This window comes from Arvicola amphibius, chromosome 9, assembly GCF_903992535.2.
Source record: "Arvicola amphibius chromosome 9, mArvAmp1.2, whole genome shotgun sequence".
Lineage (NCBI taxonomy): Eukaryota > Metazoa > Chordata > Mammalia > Rodentia > Cricetidae > Arvicola > Arvicola amphibius.
In genome coordinates this window covers 41,018,337-41,041,716 of record NC_052055.2, presented here as the reverse complement: position 1 = coordinate 41,041,716, position 23,380 = coordinate 41,018,337, and the positions used below count along the sequence as shown (strand labels likewise).

At 48.4% G+C, this 23,380-nt stretch overlaps 2 protein-coding genes across 3 annotated transcripts; both read left to right on the top strand.

Moving 5' to 3' along the window:
- The first annotated feature begins 20 nt into the window (after positions 1-20).
- Positions 21-4,202, top strand: LOC119823023 (cytochrome P450 2D10-like). Its single transcript, XM_038342760.2, has 9 exons — positions 21-319; positions 1,073-1,244; positions 1,508-1,660; positions 1,739-1,899; positions 2,459-2,635; positions 2,806-2,947; positions 3,148-3,335; positions 3,715-3,856; positions 3,952-4,202. The coding sequence occupies exons 1-9, from the start codon at positions 131-133 to the stop codon at positions 4,140-4,142; spliced, it is 1,515 nt and encodes a 504-aa protein (XP_038198688.1). The 5' UTR covers positions 21-130; the 3' UTR covers positions 4,143-4,202.
- Positions 4,203-9,768: 5,566 nt separating this feature from the next.
- Positions 9,769-23,165, top strand: LOC119823358 (cytochrome P450 2D4-like). 2 transcript variants are annotated; one of them, XM_038343319.2, is made up of 11 exons: positions 9,769-9,985; positions 15,985-16,062; positions 17,902-18,139; positions 19,290-19,461; positions 19,698-19,850; positions 19,921-20,081; positions 20,435-20,611; positions 20,761-20,902; positions 21,103-21,290; positions 21,705-21,846; positions 21,943-23,165. In XM_038343319.2, exons 3-11 carry the CDS (start codon positions 17,951-17,953, stop codon positions 22,119-22,121), a joined length of 1,503 nt encoding a protein of 500 aa, XP_038199247.1. In that variant the 5' UTR covers positions 9,769-9,985; positions 15,985-16,062; positions 17,902-17,950; the 3' UTR covers positions 22,122-23,165. The 2 variants fall into 2 exon arrangements, with proteins under 2 accessions (XP_038199247.1, XP_038199246.1); XM_038343318.2 differs by lacking the exon at positions 15,985-16,062.
- Positions 23,166-23,380: the final 215 nt, after the last annotated feature.

Genomic DNA, 23,380 nt, shown 5'->3' with positions numbered 1-23,380 from the left:
CAGTCTTGCTTCTATATAAAGGACAGGGTGCCCAGGCTATGGTCAGAGAGTTCTTACTGATTCCAGGTGGCTTAAGTACGGATTCTAAGGTTTTCTCAAAGAAGCCAGAAACTCAGTGAGACAGCCAGCCATGGGGCTGCTGGCTGGGGATGGACTGTGGTCTGTGGCTATATTCACAGCCATCTTCCTGCTTCTGGTAGACCTGATGCATCGACGCCAGCGCCGAACTGCCTGCTACCCGCCAGGCCCTGTGACCGTGCCAGTGCTTGGCAACCTGCTGCAGCTGGACTTCCAGAACATTCAATATAGCATGTACAAGGTGAGGGAGACGGTAATAAAGGGCAGCAGAGGGCATGGTCATCCTAGCAGCATATGGTGGTGCTGGAGCCACAGACTGGACAGAGCTGGTCCTTTAGGAGGAAAGCCTAAGAGACTTCCAGGGTGGGAGGGTGCTTCAGGGACCAAGGACACTGTGAACTTTTGAAGAAAAAGAATTTAGGAGGTCAAAGGACGGGAGATGGAGTATTGGGAATTAAATAGACGAGACAGAACTAAGTCATCAAAGCTCTAAGTCCCTCTGATCTCAACAGTGAATGGGGTGAATGAGAGACACCTGGATCTAGGGTACTGTGTCAGTGAGGAGAGGGGTTGTTGAATCTCTTGCTGCTGCATGATTTGGGGTTTGGGTCTCAAGGAACCTGCACTTCCTCACATAATGGTGCGATTCTAAGGGGGCTATGAACATTATCCTCTATGTGGCAAGGTCACAACTGGCTGACCAATTCTATTATGGGTCCTTTGATGAACTTAGAGGACAACCATTAGAGCTCATGCTGGGGATGTAGATCGCATTTGTCAGGGCCAAGGTTCAATAAAAAGTAACACACACACAAACAGAGAGAGAGAGAGCAAGAGAGAGCGAGAGAGAGCGAGAGCGAGAGCGAGAGCGAGAGAGAGAGAGAGAGAGAGAGAGAGAGAGAGAGAGAGAGAGAACCAATGTTTATGCAGTGAGCCTGGTTCTAGGATCTTCAAGGGACCTCCACTTCCTAAGCATTCTGTCCCTCCACTTCAGCTTCAAAAACGCTATGGTGACGTGTTCAGCCTGCAGATGGCCTGGAAGCCCGTGGTTGTGATCAGTGGACTGAAGGCGGTGCGGAAAGTGCTGGTGACCTATGGAGAGGACACTGCTGACCGCCCTCCAATACCCATCTTTGAATACCTGGGTTCGAGGCCTGGATCCCAAGGTAAAGGGCTGTGTGTGGCAGAGCTGGTATTGTAGATACGGCAATGGACAGAGGAAGTATAAGACATGAATACTGGTGGTAATGTGTTCAAGCAATTCAACAAAAAGCCAGTGAAACCCTGGGTGGAAACTACCCAGGAGGCAAGTGCTGGATTGCGGTAGCAAAGTTCTGAGAGGCTTATGGGTAGGAACCCAGATGAGAAGAACAATGACATAGAGGACAGCACAGCCAGGGGTCTTAGTAACACATGCATGTGTCTACAGGTGTGGTTCTTGCACCGTACGGGCCTGAGTGGCGAGAGCAGCGGCGATTCTCTGTGTCCACCCTGCGCAACTTTGGCCTGGGCAAGAAATCCCTGGAGCAGTGGGTGACAGAGGAGGCAGGCCACCTCTGTGATGCCCTCGCAGACCAGGCTGGTGGGTGATGGGTGAGGGTGCAGAGGGGCACAGGGAGACACGAGCAGCACAGTGACTTGTTTGTGTCTCCACACCCAGGGTGTTCCTTCAATCCTAGCAGTTTTCTGAACAAGGCTGTATGCAATGTAATCGCGTCCCTCATTTTTGCTCGTCGCTTCGAGTATGAAGACCCTTACCTCATTAGAATGCTGAAACTACTGGAAGAAAGTTTGACAGAGGTCTCTGGCATCATTCCTGAGGTAGGAGGCTCTGAGCAGCCTGCAGAGCCACTGCTATGCTGTCCATGGTCACAGAGGAAACTGTGTGCAAAAGCCATCATGGAGACTTCCTGGAGCTTGACTAACATCAGATAACAGGAGGGGAGAAGTGGATCAAAGTCAGGGTTTCTAGAAAGAGAGAGACCCTGAACCCTCTATCTACATGGAAGCCACACAAAGCCTGTGGTTTCCAGAGTAGAATAGTCCTGTCCACCCAGGCTGAAAGAGCTTGAAGGTTGGAACTGAGGAGGAGGCAGGTGATGGGTGTGGACAAACAGGCTCCGGGTCCACGGTGAAGGAGGCTGGGATCTGAGACTGGTTAAGGTGAATACTGAGGCCAACTGAATGGTTAGTGGGTAAGGGGCTGGCCAAGCAAGCCTGGAAACCTGAGTTTGATGCCTAGGAGCCATGTAGGGTAGAAACGATGGACCCTATACATTATCCTATTACCTGTTTTGTGTACAATATACGACACATATACGATAATGAATAATAATTTTTAAAAGTGGAAGCACTGAGACTTCCTCTGTGGCTGCCACAGGTTCTGAACTCATTTCCGATGCTCCTGCGCATCCCAGGGCTGGCTAACAAGGTCTTTGAAGGTCAGAGAAACTTCATGGCCATGGTGGATAACCTGTTGACTGAGAATAGAAGGACCAGGGACCCTGAAAAGCCACCCCGGAACCTAACTGATGCCTTCCTGGCAGAGGTGGAGAAGGTGATTGGCAGCTGCAAGAGATGGGGTCAGGGGCTGTGAGCTGAGGTCCTGTGAGTTATGAGGCCAAATGAGTGGGGTCTTGTATACACCAACCCCTGGGTTGCCCGGGGAAATGGGAGGCCATTGCAGACTTCTCTCCCCACTGAGACTACTTTCTCTGTCTGACCCAGGCCAAGGGAAACCCTGAGAGCAGCTTCAATGATGAGAACCTGCGCATGGTGGTTGGTGACCTGTTTGCTGCAGGGATGGTGACCACCTCAACCACACTGTCCTGGGCCCTGCTGCTCATGATCCTACACCCAGATGTGCAGAGTGAGCCTGGCTGGGGCTGGGAAGGAGGAAAGAGGCACACTCTGCAGATACATGTGGCTCCCAGCACTAACTTAACCCAGACTCCAGCAGCACTCACAGACATCTTTCTTATATGAACTCTCAGCCCTTAGCATGGTTGTAAGAGAGGAGCAGAGGGAAGCCCCTGGGAATGCTTCACTGAGGGGATGCTGTCCCTCCAGGCCGCGTGCAACAGGAGATTGATGACATCATAGGGCAGGGGAGAAGCCCAGAGATGGCAGACCAGGCCCGCATGCACTACACTAATGCTGTCATTCATGAGGTGCAGCGATTTGGTGACATCTCCCCATTGAATTTGCCACGCATCACATCTCGTGACATTGAAGTACATGGCTTCCTCATACCCAAGGTAGGAATGGGCCCTCCTACTATTACATCATGACACTAGCACACAAGGGTGGAAGAGAACAAGACCAGCCTAGCCTAGATTTCCAACATGCTTGCAGGACCTACCTGAGTGCATGCACATTGCAGCCTTGAGAGTCCTCAGGAACGAGGACTGTCTAATGATAACAACCAAAGGAGCTTTTAGGAAGCACTGCACACGTAACAGGTCAGGGTTGGGCACTCATGCAGACCTGTAACAGGATGCTCTACAGGGCTGAGATGCCTCTAGGGCTGAGCTTATATGAAAGGATCAAATGTATGAGACTGTTCGTGTGATCATGGTAACCAGGGTATTGACAGCCCTACCCCAATCCATGTTCACACCATGTGCCTCCTGCCAGGGGACGACCCTCATCACCAACCTGTCCTCAGTGCTGAAGGATGAGACTGTCTGGGAGAAGCCCCTCCGCTTCCATCCTGAGCACTTCCTGGATGCCCAGGGCCGCTTTGTGAAACATGAGGCCTTCATGCCCTTCTCAGCAGGTCCTGTGGGGCACCTGGCTTCCCTCCCCCTTCCCAGAATGCCCTGAATTATGGGGCCAGACCCCTGGCTTACTGAGTTCCTCTCCTACCCACAGGTCGCCGAGCTTGCCTTGGAGAGCCCCTGGCCCGCATGGAGCTGTTCCTCTTCTTCACTTGCCTCCTGCAGCGCTTTAGCTTCTCCCTGCCTGATGGACAGCCCCGACCCAGCGACCATGGCAATTTTGCAGTTCCAGTTTCCCCTTCCCCCTACCAGCTCTGTGCTGTGATGCGCCAGCAGGGACACTAATTCCAGTCATGCTCTGTAACTAGGGCTGAGCCATGCACAATAAACCAGTCTGGTAGCTGCCACGGTTTCCTGCTCCAACCTCAATCCCTGTCTCTGCTGGATCATCAGCCAACAGTCTACAACCAACCTTGGTGACAAGCTACTCTTCCCTCCCCAAGGGACAGCTAATGTCATGAGAAAATGGTTGACACAACCCTGCAGGTTCAGCACATGGAAACCCCAAGCAAGAGGATTACGTGTATATGAATATCCTGGGACATAAAGGAAGGTCTATGTTGGTTTAGACTATATAACCAGGAAACTCTGCCTCATAAAACTAAACGAGAGCTAGAGGAAGAGGGGAAGAGGGAGAATGAAGAGAGGAAAAAGAGAAGGATCGGTAGAGGAAGGAAGGAGAGGAAAAAGAGGTAGACTGAGGTTCAGGAATGATGGCTGACCCTATGTCACCCATGAAGAGCCACTGATGAGTGGTGACTGAGGTGGTGACAAGCTGCAAGTAGAGGTCAGGCCTCCACGGGTCTCAGGGACAGGTGTAATAGGCTTCCACTAAGAATCGGCATGGTCCCCTGAGGTGCATGAGCACCTGGAAAGGCTCCCAGAGCTGGGTGGCTGCTGTCCTCACAGTTATGGCTGCAGAGAAAGGACAGAGAAGAGAAGCAGCAGCAGGTAAAGGGACAGCAGAGCTCAGGGAGTTGATCACACTACCAGCTGTCTCAGGCTGAAGACAATGCTCACAAAGAAGATCACAGAGTCTCATTGTCCAGAGGTATGAAAGGTTCCATAGACATGAGCATGGCTTAGGGAAGGACACACTTGGCTGACCTCAGTCTCCACACCCTCCAAGTCAGAACTGGGCAATCCAAGGCTGCTTTCCTAAACCCAGTTCCTGGTATAAATGATGCCAAATGGCTTTCAGCCACAGCTGTGTGGAGACACTGCTACCAACATGTTCTCAGGCAACATCTAGTGACAGGCCCAAAAGACTCAAGCACTTGTCCTGGAATGTGCAGGATAGAAATGCCCAAGCTGAGGTCATACGATTGCCCTGGCCGTGCTCCTTGGCATGCAAGGCAAATTGAAGCATGTCTGTGTGTCTTTCTGGTTTTATTTTGGTTAGCCATCACTAATATTTACCAGCCTTACCACTCTATTTCTTGTGGTGTTGGGAATTGATCCCAAGGCCTTATGCATGCTCAGCCTGCAGCTCCGGTGAGTCACACCACAGCTCATCCCTGCTTTTGCAGAGCACAGCTTAGGGGTATCAGTCAGTCCCAGAGTGCAGCCACCACCACGATTCCTCCCAAGATCACTTCATCTGCTAAAGCTGGAGCTCTGCACCCCAGGACAGTAGCTCCCCATTCTCTCCTCTGTCCAACCCTAGCACCCATCTTCCTGCCTTCTATTTCTGTGATTGACAGAGTGCAGTCGTGCACTGGCTGTCTGTGACTGACTGAAGTCTTCACGGCTCCTTGGTGTTCAGCGGGCTTCACACTCGCTCTTTACAGCTGAACGATCGTCCACTGTGCCAATGAACAGCACTCACCCAGAACTTGTCTTTCTCTGGTTTCAATTACAGCAGACAACCATGGTCCAAAAGCATTACCTGGAAAGTTCCATAAATGAACAATTCTCAGATTTGGAATTGTGTACTATTCAGAGGAGTCTCACTAAATCTCTTATATTTTTCACCATCACTCTTACATTGGGAACATAAGGGTGTCTTTGTCCCACGTGTTCATGTTATTAGGGACACTATAAGGGTTTGTGTTACTGGATCTAACTCTGTAGTAACACAGTTCTGTGTTCAAGGAGGAAGGTGATGGTCTCCTGATGCTATGTCACAATGCCCACATTCTCATTCCTGCTCATCATCCTAGCATCAACCCACAGCATCACATATAGTATTGTGTGGGTGCAATGAGATATCTGAGAGAAGGATTCCACTGTAATTATAATTGTCATTAGTTATTACCATTAATCTCTCACAGTACCTGACTTATAAAATAAACCTCATAGTTGTGTATACATTTTTAAAAGCCTCCAGGGCCTGGGGAGATGGCTCAAGGTTGCTTCTCCAGAGGACCTAAGTTCCATCCCCTACACCTATGTTGGAGACTCATTAGACCTATAACTCCAGCTCTGGGAGATCCAACATCCTTTTCTGGCCTCAGGACACTAGGAACCCACACACATGTGGCAAACACACAAACAAATTTCTCACCGACACATACAGGTATATATAAATTAAACTAAAATACAGCTTTAAAAAACTAAGGGAAAAAACCTGTATTTTGCTCGGCAGTGGTGGCACATGCCTTTAATCCCATTACTCAGGAGGCAGAAAAAGATGGATCTCAAAGGTCAGAAAGGTCTACAGAGCAAGGAGAGGCTTCAAAGTTACAGAGAAACCCTGTCTTAAAAAGCAAAAACAAAAAAACTGTATCTAGGAGCTGTTATAAACATGCCCTGGGGGTCTCAGATTACAGATTTTTTTCTTTTTAATTCACTCAGCTGTCAGTAGGCACTGTGGTTCCTCCTTCAGCTACTATGAATGATGCTGCTATGGTCATGTGTTTACAATTACCTCCTTGAGCATCCTTAGAATTCTGTATGCGTATGTGATTGATGTGTGCATATTGTGTTGTTTCCATTGATCTCGGGTTATTGTCTGATTTCATTTGCATTGTGACCCTCTGGTTGTTTGACAGAATGCTGTTGCTGATTCACACACGCTTGTCTAGTTTCCATTTCACCGCTGATATATGCATTTGTAGGCTGGCTCCACAGCAACAAGAAATCCTATTTATGACTTTTTTAAAGACAGAGCCTCACTATGTAGCCCAGGCTGGCCTGAAATGCCTCAAACTTGCAGCAATCCTTCTGCTGTAGCTTTCCTACTGCTGGGATTTCAGGCATATGCTACCATGCCCAACCATGCCCAACCATGCTCCAGTTTTTAAAGGGTATTGAAAGTTGATCTGGCTTAATATGCAATCGATCCAGGAGAATGATTCTGTGCTTTTGGAAATGTGCACATGCTGAGGCTCAGTGTCTCTCTTGCCTAGGAGGGCCAGCTGTTTCACAGACCTGGACTAATTGGTTTAAATACTGAATATCCTTAAGAAGCCTCTGTGTGGTGTTTCTATCCACTGCTGACAGTCAGGTATCAACCCCTCACCTATGACTGCACAGCTATCCTCCTCCTCTGGAACTTTCCCTTTTACCCCATCTACTTACATCTCTCTATTCCATACACTCAGTCAGACGTCACTGCGGGGTGCAACTGGTCTGAGGACTGCATTATCTCCGCACTGCATCCTTGAGCAGACACTATAGAGTATTTACAGAAACGAAGGTGGCCGTGAAGTCACCTGGTGACACAATCCTATAGGACACAAGCATCTATACCGTCTGTCCTTGAATAACATCATCAATATGTGGTGTATGACTGTGCATTTGCAGTTTCTGTATCTTCTTCCCGCCATAAACTTTGAATCATCTAATAAACTCCAATACAGCCACCTCGGTTTGGTTATCTTTTGCACTGAACAAATTTCTTATGTTTACAGTCTCAGCTTCATTTTGCTGTGTCTGATGGCTCTCCTGAAACCAGTATGCACATGGATCTAATTTCTTAACCGATTTATCAGTCTCTGCTTTCAAAAAGAGGGTTTAACTCAGGTACACTTCAATTACTCTTCAACTGATTACTGAGAGGAAATACCTGCTAGTTCAGCTTTAGCTGTCACCTTGACCCAGTCAGGGGTCACCTGAGAAAGGAATCTCAATTGAGAGAATCCTGGGCCATATTGACCTGCAGGCATGTCTTTCTGATCACCTTAATTGTTAATTGATATATGAAGGCCCAACCAACACAGGTGGCATCATTCCCCAGGCACAACATCCTTGGCTGGATAAGAAAACTAGCTAAGGGGCTGGAGAGATGGCTCAGCGGTTAAGAGCATTGCCTGCTCTTCCAAAGGTCCTGAGTTCAATTCCCAGCAACCACATGGTGGCTCACAACCATCTCTAATGGGGTCTGGTGCCCTCTTATGGGCCTGCAGGCATACACACAGATAGAATACTGTATACATAATAAATAAAAATATTAAAAATATTCACTTTAAAAAAAAAAGAAAAAGAAAACTAGCTAAAGACAAGCCTATGAACCAGCTAGTATGCAGCATCCTCTATGGTTTCTGCTTCAGCTTCTGCCCTGACTTCCCTCAGTGATGGACTGTGACCTGGAGGTGGAATCTGAAATCATTCCTTTCCTCCACAGAGTCTCTTTTGGTGCAAGTGTTCATATCACAGCAACAGAAAGCAAGCAAGGACTCTTACCTAATCCACGTTGTATTTTTAGCTCTGCATTCCTTCTATCGTCCCCTTAACTCCCACACCTTTGCCTTTTTGAACTCAGCTGATACTCTTAGTGTTCCTCTTTGATTCTCTTCTCATGTTTGTGCATTTTGTTTTTCATTATTTACCTTGGGGATTAACTCACCATCTTTTAATGCTCACTATTAGGGTGTGTATGTACATGGGATGGGGAGGACATGCCCCTGAGTGAATACAGAGGTAGGATAACTGCTGGAATATGGTTCTCATCTTCCACCTTGCTGAGGCAGGATCTTGCTTCTTTCTGCCACACTACACACTCAAGGACAGTGAGCATCAAGATGGTAATCAACACCTTAAAGTTATAAAACCCTTGTTTGAGTATCAATTTCCTTTCTGTAGTATACAACGTCTGTGCATTTCATGTTGGTCCCTCTAACACTATACTAACATTGCCACACATTGCACACTTATAATTGTGAGCACGGATTAGTAATTATTTTTTATGCATTGGTGTTTGCAGCCACACAGGCAAAAAGAAAGGAATTACAGCCCCGAAGCACACTGACACTTTTATTCCCGGTGTTGTTACCCTGCCCTGTGCTCATTTCTCAGGGGGTTGAGGTAACTGCTGGCATCATTTCATTCCAGCCTGGAGAACTCCTTCTACCGCGCCTTGTAAGGCACGTCCACTGATACCGATTCCCTTCAGCTTTTATCTGGAAATGTCTTGCTTTCTACTTAATTCCTGAAGGATAATTTTTCTTGACAAAACTAGATGACATTATTCGGGATTTGCATGCGTTTTCCTCCATCTTCTGTTCTCCATAGTCTCTGACGGGGAATTAACTGTTAACCTCATCACGTGTCCCCAAGAACCATCTGTGGCCCACTGTAAACCAGGCTCCTCTGGGAGCACAAGCTATGAAGTCCTAAGTGGTCTCTGGTGACTGAAGAGACTGAAAGGCTCTGACCCTTCAGGGCTAAGGCCTCTTCCTCAGAGCTCCTCCTCATTTCCGACCTCCCCAGGAAGGCATCCTTGGAACTCCTCCCCCTCCTCCTCAGAGTTTAGGTCACTTCCCAGAATGGCTCCTCCTCCTCAGAGCATCCACCCCCACCTCCCCGAGTGGCTCCTCCTCCTCAGAGCGTGTCTCCCCCCCCCCCCCCCACCTTCCTGGAGTGGCTCCTCCTCCTCAGAGCGTGTCCCCCCCCCCCCCAACCTTCCTGGAGTGGCTCCTCCTCCTCCTCGGAGCATTCCCACCTCCTGGAGTGGTTTCTTGTTCCCAAAAAGTCACCTCCTCCTCAGATTGTCCCGCTTCCTCCCCCTGTTCCTTCCTCTTCAGAGTTGCTGCTCCTCACAGCACCCCTCCTCCTCAGAACTCTTCTTCCCAGAGCTCCTCCTCCAGTTCCTCCAGGGCTGCAGAAACCACTTTCCTCTCTGCTGGGCTTCAGACCTGCTACTGTCAAGTCTGGGCTTGTGAGTCTGCCACTCTGCTGCAGAAGAGGTGAGATACAGACCCCCACCCAGCCCCTGAACTGGGGTGACCTTGGCACTAGGGCGTGGCAGTCCCTCCCCTTTGGGCAGGGTGCTTTTCCATGTTAGAGTGGGCTGAGGGGAACCCCAGGTCCTCGTCCCTTGAGGGTGGATGGAACAAGCAGTTTTCAGTTGTCCCAGGCTAAGGCTAAGATGCCAGAACCACCCTGGGTCTGAGAAAGAGCAGGTTCCTGGGGCTCACCCCAGAAGTCACAGAGCCCTGGAATAGAAGCATAGACAGGCTTCAGGGCTGAGGACCTCGCTCTGAAGCCAGCAGGGTGGAGACCCTACCCTGGGCCTTTGTGTAACTTTCCCTTTGGAGTGTATTCTGGGTCTTGTAAACACAGGCAGTACCTAAGCAAACCAGACCTCTCTCCAAAGACCCTGCTTCTTGTCCTTTGGGGTTCACTGAAGGACAGGAAGGAAAGAACGAGCTGGTGAGTGGGCCCTTGCCAGCCCTGCTTGTACCCTTCGTTGTTGTCGAGAGACTGGCCATCTTAGAGGACCATCCACATTTAATTAGGAAACACTAAAAGAAATCTACACTGGGTCAAAAATCCCAGCAGTCGGGTGTCAGGAGCAGGAGAAACTCTTGAGTTCCAGGACAGCCTGGCCTTCTTGTCTGCATGTGAGTTCCAGGGCAGCCAGAACTACATAGTGAGATCCTGTCTCAAAACAAACAAGAAAAAGGAAACAGAAACAAGAACTTCTACACTAAACATACAAGGAATTTGACAAGAAACGACCACAGACCACCAACTAGAATGCACAATTAATATCCTGTTGTACTTTAGCATTGTTATCTCCTGGTCTTGTTGGTGTGTGAAGTCAGCAGCAGATACTGCTGTACTCCCCTCTCCAACAGTCCAGCCTGTGTCTCGTTGCTTGTTTGGAATTCTTTCCTGTACTCAATGACTCAAGTCCTAGAGATTTGCTTTCCTTTCCAGTTGTTTGTTTTGTGGTTTTGAGACAGATTTCATACTGAAGCCTAGGTTGACATCAAAATCAATACAATCCTCCTGCCTCAGCCTCATAATGTTGAGATTACAAGTAAGCTACCATGTGTTTTTAAAGTATTTCTGCCTCCTAGCCCCGATGATATGAAGGGGTTGGAGATTTTGGTTTTTTTCTCTGGGGCTGTGCCCGCAGCATCTGGAAAGAGTTGAACTGAAGCAGCTGCCCACCATTTAGCTTGATCCTAAGGACAGACGTGGAGTGTGCAAATAATGCTTCAAAGAACAAAATGTTTTGGAATAATTCTTATGGAACAAAATGCTTCATAAGGGACTGAATGGAACATTTTCCAAAGCCTCAGCTGACCGTGTTAGCAGTGACTGCAGTGGCCACCGGCCTGTGCTCTGTTAAGCCTTTATACTGTTCACTCACCCAGAGGGAACCTGCTGGTTACATGCGTGACTTCTAAGCTCTAGGGCACAGCTGGCATGTCCTTGCTGGTGATGAATTAGAGGTTATGGCTTTGAGAGCACTGGGTCCAATACTTCCTTACTCAGCTACAAACCCCTCACCCTATTCAGATGTCTGTGAGAGACACGAGACATACCCAGTGAAATTTGTCTCCACTGTCAGAAATGCTGTTCAAAGGGAAGGCTGTCTTTTTACACACAGAGGACACAGTTTGGGGGATGTGGCAGTTAGCGTCCTGACATTTATTCTGCTGCCTATGTCCTGAAAGTAGACGGGCCTGTGAGAAGGCAGCACTCAGGGGTGCGCAATGGAAGACTGTGGTCCTACTGTAGGGAGAAGAGGACCTGTTCGTGGGTTTGCTGGAAAAGGCCTTGTACCCCACAAGAGTACTCAGAAACAGACTAGTGAAATGGAAGTGTTCCAGTTTCTAGGACACGGCACAGGCTTCTGTCCCTCTGTCTGTCCCGCCAGAGCTCTCCCACAGGCAGTCTCTTTCTGGGGGACTGGAATAAAGTGCTGCACAGTAAGAGGAGGCCCATACCCCTCTCCTCCAGCAGTGCTGCTCCCTTAGGGAAGATGCTCATCCCACTCCTGAGCCTGTGCCCTGCTGGGTCTTGTCACTGCCTGTCCTGCTCTGTAACATCAGGCGACACTCTGGGGTTGAAAAGGAGGATCCCAGGATCATACTGTCTAGAGTCAGGGTTGACAGACCACACAGGAGGTCCCACTCTGTCATTGTGAAGCCTTTCCAGAGTCTCGCTGGTCACATCTGTGATAGGTGAAAAACGACACTTAGCCAGGTAAAGACCTGTGTCTGTTGTTTGCGTTGTATCCATTTTCCCTTGACTCCAGACATAGCAACAGCAATGGGAGACCATGCAACATGGCAGAAATGGCCAATGGCATCCTGACCCTTTTCATGAAAGCAGTTATGATGCATTTTGGCAATATTGGATCATCTTCCCAAACACACTTCATGTGACTGTCATGTGGTTCCTGCCTTGTGGGTGCTATAATCCTTCTATTTGGTCTGCCTGTTGGGTGGTACAGCATTGCTACTTCAAGGAGAAATCATGTCTGTTTGTTCAAAATTCTGTGTGTGAAGTAATGTTTTCAATAAATGATAATCCCCTCAAATCTGAATCTAGTTCCTATGTTTGAATTTTTCCTTCAAAGAGAAAGAGACCAGGACAGGTGGCATAGCTAGATTAGAGTGCAGGGGTCATCTTGAATGTTATTATTTCAGGGGGGCTTAGTGAATAAGGAACAACAGCCTCACCGTTTGCAGGGACAGACAGGGATTGTGTGCAGTGTGTATGTGCTCTGTACCTACTTGGACATTCTTACTTGTCATCCAGGGAGACAACAGCACAGACATGGTTCTCACAGCTAGGGAAGCAGCGAGAGCTCCTAAGTGACTTCCTCGAGGTTGCCAAATAATGCAGTGGTCCGGAAACAACAGAGAGGGTGTGGGGAGGACAGAGAGGGAAACTTGTGAGCTCTCCCTTGGCGCTGTAATTTCTACTCAGCGAGGTTGATTATAATTCAACAAAGGATGTTTTCTTCCTGTTTGGATCTTTGCCCACAGACAAAGGCATTTTCATAAAAGGCCAATGGAAAGTATCTTGGTTTCAGACAGCTATATCTGCCTTAGGGGCTGTGAACTTTTTAGGTTAGGAGTAGAACAGGAAGCTAATGTCAAACTCACTGACTTGCAAACTTGTGCAGATGGTACAAAGAAATATGATCTTCATTCTAGTGGGGCTGGAGTCGACAGTGATGGGTCTGGGTTACTAGGAAAATTGCAGAATTTTTTTCTTTAAATTTTGATGACTAAGTGAGATAGAAGGCCTGGGAGCTTTCTCTACAGCGTGCAATTACTAGCAATTGCCAGCTACTCAAGCTGTACAGAGATGAAAGCTGTCTTGCCTGACTTTTGGCCATCCAGTTTGATGAGTAGCATGTGGCAGACTGAAATAGGACCTGTGGGATGGGGAGACACCACAAAGGAGCCCAACCAAGCTATGTCCTTGTGGTGCACTGACTCAGTTCATAGTACCTGTGCTCCTTGACTCTTCTGAGAAACTGGCTCTGAATAATGTCATGCATGTCCATGCACTGAAGCTCTGGCTGGGAGGCAAGTCCGTAATCATGACCTTCTAATTCCCTACACCATCAGCGGCATTGCCCTGGACCTACAGTTTTCTGGCATTCCTCCTAAAGAGCTGTTGAATAACAGACTTTTCCTGGGGAGATGCAACTCATACACACACACACACACACACACACACACACACACACACACACATTCTGTTCAACCAAGAAATGGGATGCACAACAGACCAAACATCACCACAGTGTGATAAACTAATGTGTTTTTTTGTTTGTTTGTTTTTTACTGGAGTTACTAAGAGGCATATGGGGTGGGAGGTTACTTACAAGGAACAGGAATGAGTTAAAAGCAGCCACACCGCCTAAAAGTCCACCCCAATATAGTGATATTTTATATATGTTTTAATAAATTTAAGCTTGCCTGAAGACCAGAAGGTAAAACTAAGCCACCAGAGGCCAGGCCATGATGGCTCACTCCTTTAATCCCAGCACTAAAGGGGAATATCAAACAGGAAGAGGTAGAAGCTCAGCTCTACAGTCACCCAGCCTTGGTAGAGGCAAGACTTCTCTAGTGGCTTGACTGCTTTGCTTTTCTGATCATCAGCCTGAACCCCAATATCTGTCTCTGGGTTTTTATTATTCATGCTACACCCCCAACAAAGTGTTTCATGTTTTCTGGCCCAATCTTAAAGTTGTCGACTGGTGCGGGGATGCACTACTATCCCAAAGCAAAAACCTGCCAGGCCTGTCTCAAGCTCCTAGGCCTCTGTCTTGGATCAGGAGGGTGAGACAGAAACCAGGAGTGTGCCATCTTTACCATCTCTTTCCTGCTGCCAGAAATCCGTCTAATCTTAGTCCCTCGCATATACATGCACACGTCTTACGTTCAGGTAACACAGAGAACTACAGGAGGAAAAATAAACACGTTTATCTTTTTTTCTCCCCAAGATACAAGGGTTATCTTGTAGATCTGTCTTTTTCTGGAACTGCTCAGTTTCCCATACTGGAAGTGTCTTGCAAATCCTTTGACTATAGGATCACTCAGTCCCCTCACATGAGGGATTCTCATGTACCCATTCTTGGGTCACTCAACCTCTCCATACCTGGAGGTTTCTCATGACCTCCTACCATACCCAACCACAAAGGCTTACTGAGTTTCTTCATTGACTTTTCATTCTCTGACCCATACATGAGATTTTGTTGTTGTTGCTGCCATTGTTAGAGCAGAGGCCAGCAGAGCTCTGTGATTTCAAATCCAGGCTGGTCTACAAATTGGGTTCTAAGACAGCCAGGAGAGTTACAGAAATAAATTCTGTCTTGGAGGGTGGGGAGGAAGGTTCCTTTTCTTCCTGAGGTTTGCACAAGAAGTATCTTCTAAAAGGCTCCTGCACTGAAGTCATGGTCCCTGGGTGGTGGTATAATACTGAGAGGTAGCTGGCCCATGAGGGCTTCAGTCTACTAAATGGGTTAATTCATTGATGAGGTCATAGCTGAATGGACTACTAGAATCAAGGCCTGGGTTGGAAGTAGTCAATTATTGGGGTTATATCATTGAAGGCTGCATTTTGTCCCTAGTACTTCCCAGCTGTCATGAGATGCACTCTGCTCTGCCACGTTCTCAATACTGTATGCTCTGTCTGGACATAGCCCCTTAGCAATGAAGCAGGTTGGCATGGAGTGAAACACCTGAAACTATACGCCAAAATAAATTTTTTATCCTTTTAAGTTTTTCTCTTAAAACTTATTTGTCAAAGAAACAAAACCCAAGTAACAATCTTGTGTGTGGAGTAACCACATGGTAGTGCTTGAAATGTCCAGTTTCAAAATAATGAGACAGGCCAAAGAAACAGAACGAGTAGTCAATACACAGTGAGTGCAGACTATCCCTGACACTGAAGGCACTGGATTAAGACTTTAAATCAGCTCACTGAAATCTGTTCAAAATTCTAAAAGATGTCTTTAGAAAGTAAAAGATTGGGGCTGGAGAGATGGCTCTGTGGTTAAGAGCACTGGCTGCTCTTCCAGAGGACCCAGGTTCAATTCCCAGCACCCACATCCAAGTTCACAACTATCTGCACTCCAGGTCCAGGGGATCCAATGTTCTCTTCTGGCCTTTGCAGGCATCAGACATGTACAAGGTGCACAGACATACCTGCCAGCATTCACCTATACTCATAAAAAAAATTTAAAAAACTGAAGTATTAACAAATACCAGTAATGAAACAGAAACTAAGAACAGAGACCAAAAGAAATTCTGTAGTTGAAAATGACAATAATCAAACTGAAAATCCCTTTGGCATCTCAAGAGCAGATCTGAGTAGTCAGAAGAGTCAGCAAGCATAGAGACAATGACCTGAGCAGCAGCAATTAAGAATGAAGAAGAAAGGCAGTGATCCAGAAACCTTTATGTTGACCAACTTCTTTGTCGTGCAGGCCCAGTTAAAAATGTGATGGAGAAGCTGCCAGACACCTCTAATCTTGGGAAACAGAGGCAGAGACAGCCAGATCTCTGTGAGTTCAAGGCCAGCCTGGTATACAGAAACATTTCCAGGACAGCTAGGGCTACACACAGAGAAACCCTGTCTTGAAAAAAAAATTTATGAAGCCAATAATCTCTGTGTATAAGAAATTTCAAGGAACTCTGTGGTACTGAATTTAAATTTTCAGCTTGACCTCATTTATCTCTTAGGATGTACCTGATTGTTTCTGTAAGGAGTTTCCAGTGAGCTTTAACTAGGGCAAAAAGATCTACCTGGATGTTGGTGGTACCATTCCAAGGGCTGGAACCACACAGATTGAATAAAAAGGGATAAAGGAGGAAGCGAGCTGGGCATCTGTATTGATCCCCTCCTGCTATCTGAAGGTGTGTGTCTCCTGCTGACTGACTGTTGGAAACTGGCTATCTCATGCTCCCGCCACCACAGCTTTGAGATGCCCCACCCCGAGGCGTTTCCCATCATGATGGACTGTGCCCTCACATTGTAAACCAAAACAGCCCCCAGGTCCCCTGATGGCTCGTGACAGGTATTTCCTTACAGATGTGAGAAAAGTTAATAAAAACTCCTAGGACAGCTTCCAGCAGAACAATTTCTGTACAGTTTTAACACAGTTATCAAAGAACGGAAATCTGGAAGCAAGAAAGAAGCAACTCAACCGGGTGGTGGTGGTGCACGCCTTTAATCCCAGCACTCGGGAGGCAGAGGCAGGCAGATCTCCATGAGTTCGAGACCAGCCTGGTCTACAAGAGCTAGTTCCAGGACAGGCTCCAAAGCTACAGAGAAACCCTGTCTCGAAAAACAAAACAAACAAACAAAAAAAAAAAGAAAGAAAGAAGCAACTCACAACGGAGAGGGCCATCAACAGCATTAACATCTGGTTTCTAATGACAGTTAGAGGCAGGAGTGACACTGTCCCTCCAGAAGTGACTAGAGATGTTGACTAGAGATTGTAAAAGGATGCCTGGGGGCAGGGGGTAGTTCCAGTCCTTGGAAGTACCTAGAGAGGAAAAAAAAGGGAACAGCCTATGTAGCTGCCCCTTCGTCTGTCCTCCTACTCTCCCTGCTTCTTCTGGCTGTACAGACAATGTAGCAGCTTGACTCAAAGTGAGAACAAAGGGCATCTCTGCTCCTTTAGAAGGATAAAGCCCCATGTTCAAATGCCCAGGATGTGATAAGCATCCTACCTGTGCCAGGTATCTGAACTGTGGAAGGCTGCGTGTGTGCCCTGGCATCCATAGGGTGGGCTGCTGGTCAGGGAAACTTTCTGTAGCCTGACCTTGACCACCTTCCTACTCCTAGAGGACTTGATGCACTGATATCAGTGATCAACTATCGCCTTCCTCCCAGTGCCCCTCAATCACCAGTGCCTCACTACCAGGCACCTGGCCCCACAGCCAAGTGTCCTGCTGTGCCATTCAGGCTACTCACCCACTGCCAAACAAGTCCTCCAATGAAGCCTCCAGGAAAGTCCCACTCCAGACCGAGGCAACACTCCAAGCCTCTCTATGTTTTGTTGTCTGTATACCTCCTCTTTACCAAGTGCCTGAGCAGGGGGAGACCTGCCCATGAAGGTGCTAGTACCCAGATAAGCACAAGCAGCATGCTGAGCTTACATGGTTTCCCCAGATTTCCGTCCCCGTCCCCTACATAAGCTCTTAAAGACCTACAGGGCAGGTACGTCTAAGGCTACCATTGCCCCTGCCTGCATTGCCCTTCCTTGCAATCTGAACTGATAACACAGGAGCTTGGCTATAAAGCAGAGGACAAAGTGCAGCACTGGCTCCTTTCTAAAGGACCAGCCCAGGCCAGGGGAGTGCCGAGCCTGTGATAACACTGTTTTTCCTGGTCCTAGGGGCTGGAGTGAGGACCAAGAAGTGTATCCAGAGAGCATAGGGGCAGGCATGGGGCTGCTGACTGGAGCTGAGCTGTGGTCCGTGGTCATATTCATAGCCATCTTCCTGCTTCTTGTGGACCTAATGCACCGGCGCCACCGCTGGACTGCCCGCTATCCACCAGGCCCTATGCCTTTGCCTGTGCTTGGGAACCTGCTACAGGTGGACTTCCTGAATATGCCAGCAGACTTCCAAAAGGTAAGAGAATTGTTGGAGGTCAGGAGAGATCATCAGAACACAGTGGGTGGTAGTGCAACTACATGCTGCACAGGAGCTGGTCCCCAGGACAAAGTAAGTGAAGAGGCTTCCTTCTCTTGTGGAAAGTGGTATAAGACCTGAGGACACCCTGAACTTCCCAAAGGCTACAGCCGGGACATGGGATGGGACCTAACAGCCAGTCTGAGATCTAGTGAACATGACAGAATCTAGTGGGTAGTGATGATGGTGGTGAGGATGCATGCTAATTTCAACAGGCCTGTAATTGGGAAACTAAGGCAGGTGGGTTATAAATTCCAGTCCACCTTAAGCTACACAATGAAACTTTCTCTTTAACCAAAAGTTGAGAGCCAGGTGTCACACTAAGGCATGCCCCTAATCCCAATACTTGAGAGGCAGAGGCAGACATATTTATCTGCATTCTAAGCAAACCTGGTCTCTCATGTTGAGTTCCAGGCTAGCCCATGATACAAAATAAAACTTTAAAATCTTTAAAAGTAAAAAAGGCCCAACACAGTAGTACAGACCTTTAATCCCAGCACTCAGAGGAGGCAAAGGCAAGCAAATCTCTGTGAGTTCAACACCAGCATGGTCCACATAGCTAGTTCCTAGACAGCCCTGATTACATACTGAGACCTTGGCTCAAACATGCACACACATGCACGCACACACTCCCACATGCATGAACATGCCATAAAAATAAAAGGAAAATCAAGTTATATAGGTCTCACATTCCTTTTCATTCCACCAGAGGGAAATGTTTTGGAAGTGTGGGAGAGGCCATGATCCTGAACAAGTGTTTCTGTCAGGAAATCAAAGTTGAGAGAGGTGCAGCTACTGTTTCCATCCTTTTGCTATTTCAGATTCTCAGACTCCCTACTAACATCCATGAGTGAGCCTTCATTTCTGCATCTAGACATGGGGATGCTAGTGGATCAGTTGACAGAAGTGTGGCACTAGCAAGATCATGGTAAAGTGACTGATAAAGAGTTGTAGGTGACTCCCTAGACAAATAATACAGGATTTCATCCTTCGGTGAGACTCACTACTGGACCGCCCTGCCAGGTCCTATCAGTACAGCTAAGCAAAGGGATCCAGACTTGCCAGTAATGCACTAACTCCTTCCCTACAGCTGCGATGCCGATTTGGGGACCTGTTCAGCCTACAGCTGGCCTTTGAGTCTGTGGTTGTCCTAAATGGACTGACAGCCCTGCGTGAGGCACTAGTGAGACACAGCGAGGACACTGCTGACCGGCCACTACTGCATACAAATGACCACGTGGGCTTTGGACCGCGTTCTCAAGGCAAATGCAGAAAATGACAAACATGGTGGGAAAATGGAAACTAGAGAGGGTTTGGGGATTAAAGACAGTTTGGGACCTACTTGGGGGAGGGACAGGCACAGAGAAAAGACAGCAAAGGCAGACAGTTACAGGATGGACAGAGGATCTTATGGTAGTGATAAAGACTATAGCGGTGATAAAGTGGGGCAGGAGTAGAAAAGAGGACGAGGTTCTCAGGCCTAGGTGTGGTCCTCCAGGTGTGGTCCTAGCACAGTATGGGCCTGCCTGGCGTCAGCAGCGGCGCTTCTCTGTGTCCACCTTTCGTCACTTTGGCCTGGGCAAGAAGTCACTGGAGCAGTGGGTGACCGAGGAGGCCAGATGCCTCTGTGCTGCCTTCACCAACTATAATGGTAGGTGATGGATTGGTGGGTACAAGTGTGGATAGACAGCAAACACCCTGACCGGCATTTCCACTCACAGGACACCCTTTCAGCCCTAACGCCCTACTGGACAAAGCAGTGTGCAATGTGATCGCATCCCTCCTCTACGCCTGCCGATTTGAGTATGATGACCCACGCTTCATCAGGCTTCTGAACTTGTTGAAAGATAGTCTTGACCAGGAATCTGGCTTCCTGCCCATGGTACCCAGATAACTACATACATTGGGGCCTCTCAGGAAGATGATCAACATACAGGACTGACAGGGAGAGGGCATTTGGGAGGAGCTGGGCAAACTTCAATGGGAAAGGAGAGGACAGACTGGGGACAAGTGTTGGGAAATGGTGAGTACCTGTGGAAGGCACACAAGACTGCCATTTCCACAGTATGATAGCCCTTCTGGAAGCTCAGGGCAAACAGGAAGTTTAGAAACTCACACTGGGAGGGACTACGTCACTAGTTTATCCTGGAGGAGGCTGGGAACCAAGGCTGTTTCAGGAGAGCACAGCACAGGAAGCACCCAGGTCCCGCTATGGGTCCTCTCTGTTCCTCACAGTTCCTGAATGTGTTCCCGGTGTTCCTGAACATCCCAGGGCTGCCTGACAAGGTCTTCTCTGGAAAAAAGGCCTTCATGGCCATGCTGGATGAGCTGCTAAATGAGCACAAGATGACCCGGGACCCTACCCAGCCACCCCGAGACCTGACAGATGCCTTCCTGGCAGAGGTGGAGAAGGTGATTGGCAAGAGATGGGGCCAGGGGCAGTGGGCTGATGTCCTGTGTATCGCCAAGTGACTCAGCACCTGGGTTGCCTGGGGACGACAATGGGAGGCCATTGAGGGTCTTCCTCTCCCCACTGAGTCTACCATTTCTGCCTGGCTCAGGCCAAGGGAAAACCTGAGAGCAGCTTCAATGATGAGAACCTGCGTATGGTGGTGGCTGACCTGTTCATGGCAGGGATGGTGACCTCTTCGATCACACTGTCCTGGGCCCTGGTGCTCATGATCCTGCACCCAGATGTACAGAGTGAGTCTGGCTGTGGCTGGGAAGATTGAAGAAGGAGGGGTGAGCTTCACCTCTTAAACTTACCTGGGACACTTGACCCAGACTCCAGCAAGGGTGACAGCCATCTTTTTCCCATGGAACCAGCCCTTAACACAGAGGTAGTAGAGGGACAAGGGGCATCTGCCTTGGGCTCCTTAACTGGGGGGATGCTGTTTCTCCAGGCCATGTCCAAAAGGAAATTGATGAAGTCATAGGGCAGGCACGGTGTCCAGAGATGGCAGACCAGGCCCACATGCCCTACACCAATGCTGTCATTCATGAGGTGCAGCGATTTGGTGACATCCTCCCACTTGGTGTGCCTCACAAGACATCTCGTGACATTGAATTGCAGGGCTTCCTTATCCCTAAGGTAGGCCTGGGGCCCTCCAATGTCCAGTCAGTGTTACTAGGCAGCCAGCAGCCTGAGCTGCCCTGTTGAGAAGGAGGACTGGAATCTAGGCAATCCATTCTCAACTGCACAGTTCCAAGTTCCCCTTGTGTGTATGGAAAGTGGGACAGTCACAAGAACTGTACAGCAGAACACCAGCTAGAAAATTGAGCAAGCTAAAACATGGCTAGGGTGGTTGTAGCAGTCACTACCTACGAGTACAGGTGACAGTGTTTATACCTATGTCACTTGTCATTTATCCCTGTCTTAGGAGAGGGCTAAGAAGCTTCTAGGGGTGAGGTTACATGAAAGGATTAAGTATGTGAGGTAGAGACCGTACATGTGATCATAGTGTCCCCATCTGGGGCCATGTTCACACTGTGTGCCTCCTGCCAGGGGACAACCCTCATCACCAACCTGTCCTCAGTGCTGAAGGATGAGACTGTCTGGGAGAAGCCCCTCTGCTTCCACCCTGAGCACTTCCTGGATGCCCAGGGCCGCTTCGTGAAGCATGAGGCCTTCATGCCATTCTCAGCAGGTATCTGTTGGGTACCTGGCTTCCCTACCCCTTCCCAGAATGCCCTGAATTGTGAGGCCAGATCCCTGTCTGACTGAGTCCCTCCCCCATCCGCAGGCCACAGAGCTTGCCTAGGGGAACCACTGGCCCGCATGGAGCTCTTCCTCTTCTTCACATGCCTCCTGCAGCGCTTTAACTTCTCAGTGCCTGATGGACAACCCCAACCCAGCGACCGTGGGGTCTTTGGTGCTCTGACAACCCCATCCCCATACCAGCTGTGTGCTTTTCCCCGCTAAGAGGAAGTATGAAATGTCACTGCCCTTCTGGGGTCCTAATGTGCAATAAATCATTTTACTCTGAACTAAACCGTCCCCATGAGATCTCCAGGTTGGAATGGGATCTCGGTAGGCTCCCCTGGACATTCACAACTCCCTACTATTACACCACCATTTGAATCCAAAGGAAGGGCTTGTCTGTTGAACCTCAGAGAATGATATCTGTCCCTGCCTTTTCCTCCCAACCCTTACTTTTCTCACCCAAATTGATAATGTTTGTACATAGATGCCAACACCTGGAAGCAGAGCCAGAAAGGAGTGCTGATAGGTGACAGTGTCAGTTACACGGAAGGGAAGGGCAGGATTCCTCCTAGAAGCCCCCATTTCAGACACACTTCTACCTGCCACACAGCTGAGGCTAACTGCTCAGTGAGCATCGTCACAACTACTGTCTAACTTCCATGACATTCTAGAGCTGCAGAGAAGTCAGGGAGGCTGGAAATGATATGCCAGGTTAAGTGCCCAAGGTTAGTCATCAGGTACCAGCTGCTTCCTTAAAACACTTTATGGGTGTCCAGTATGGGTTACCTCCCAAGCTTCTTAGTCGCCACTATGACCCGTCAGGGTTACTGGTGTCCAGGCCCCTGCACAGTGAGAAGGTGAGACAAAGCTTGGTAGAACCAGCAAGCTCGGTGTTGTAACAAGCTCCCAGACCTTAGTAGATCCCCAGACCTTAGCACAACCTTCTCCAGGATGGAATTACCATTCATGCCATAAAACTCAGCACACTGACAGCACCTCTTGCCATAATGAAAGCAAACACCCAATCCATCGAATTTCACAGATCTGAGAAAGTCTCTAATTGCCCTAACCTTGCTTTTTGGCTTCTGTAGTTTTGCTTCTGGCTAACTCTTCTTGTTAACTGATATGTGTCAATCCAGGATATGGGTTTTTTTTTCTTTAAAAAGTAAAAAAGATAAAAAAAGCTCACCCTTAGAAAGACTCAGGACTACACTGGGATCAGTGTAGTCACCAGCTGGCTAATAAAGACTTTCTATTGGCTTAGACCTGTGTCTGAGCAGTCTTCTCTGGTGGATACCCCACAATATTCCTAAATGTTCCAGAGACTAGACCTTGAGACACTGGGGGTCTCAGATCCTCAGAGCAGGGAAGAGTGCAGAGGTCAAGGAACTCCTAGGGGTGCAGAACCGGAAGACTTTCCAGGACCCTATGACTCCCTTTGATCAACCTCTGCCTAAAGTTTTGGAGGAGTCTGATAC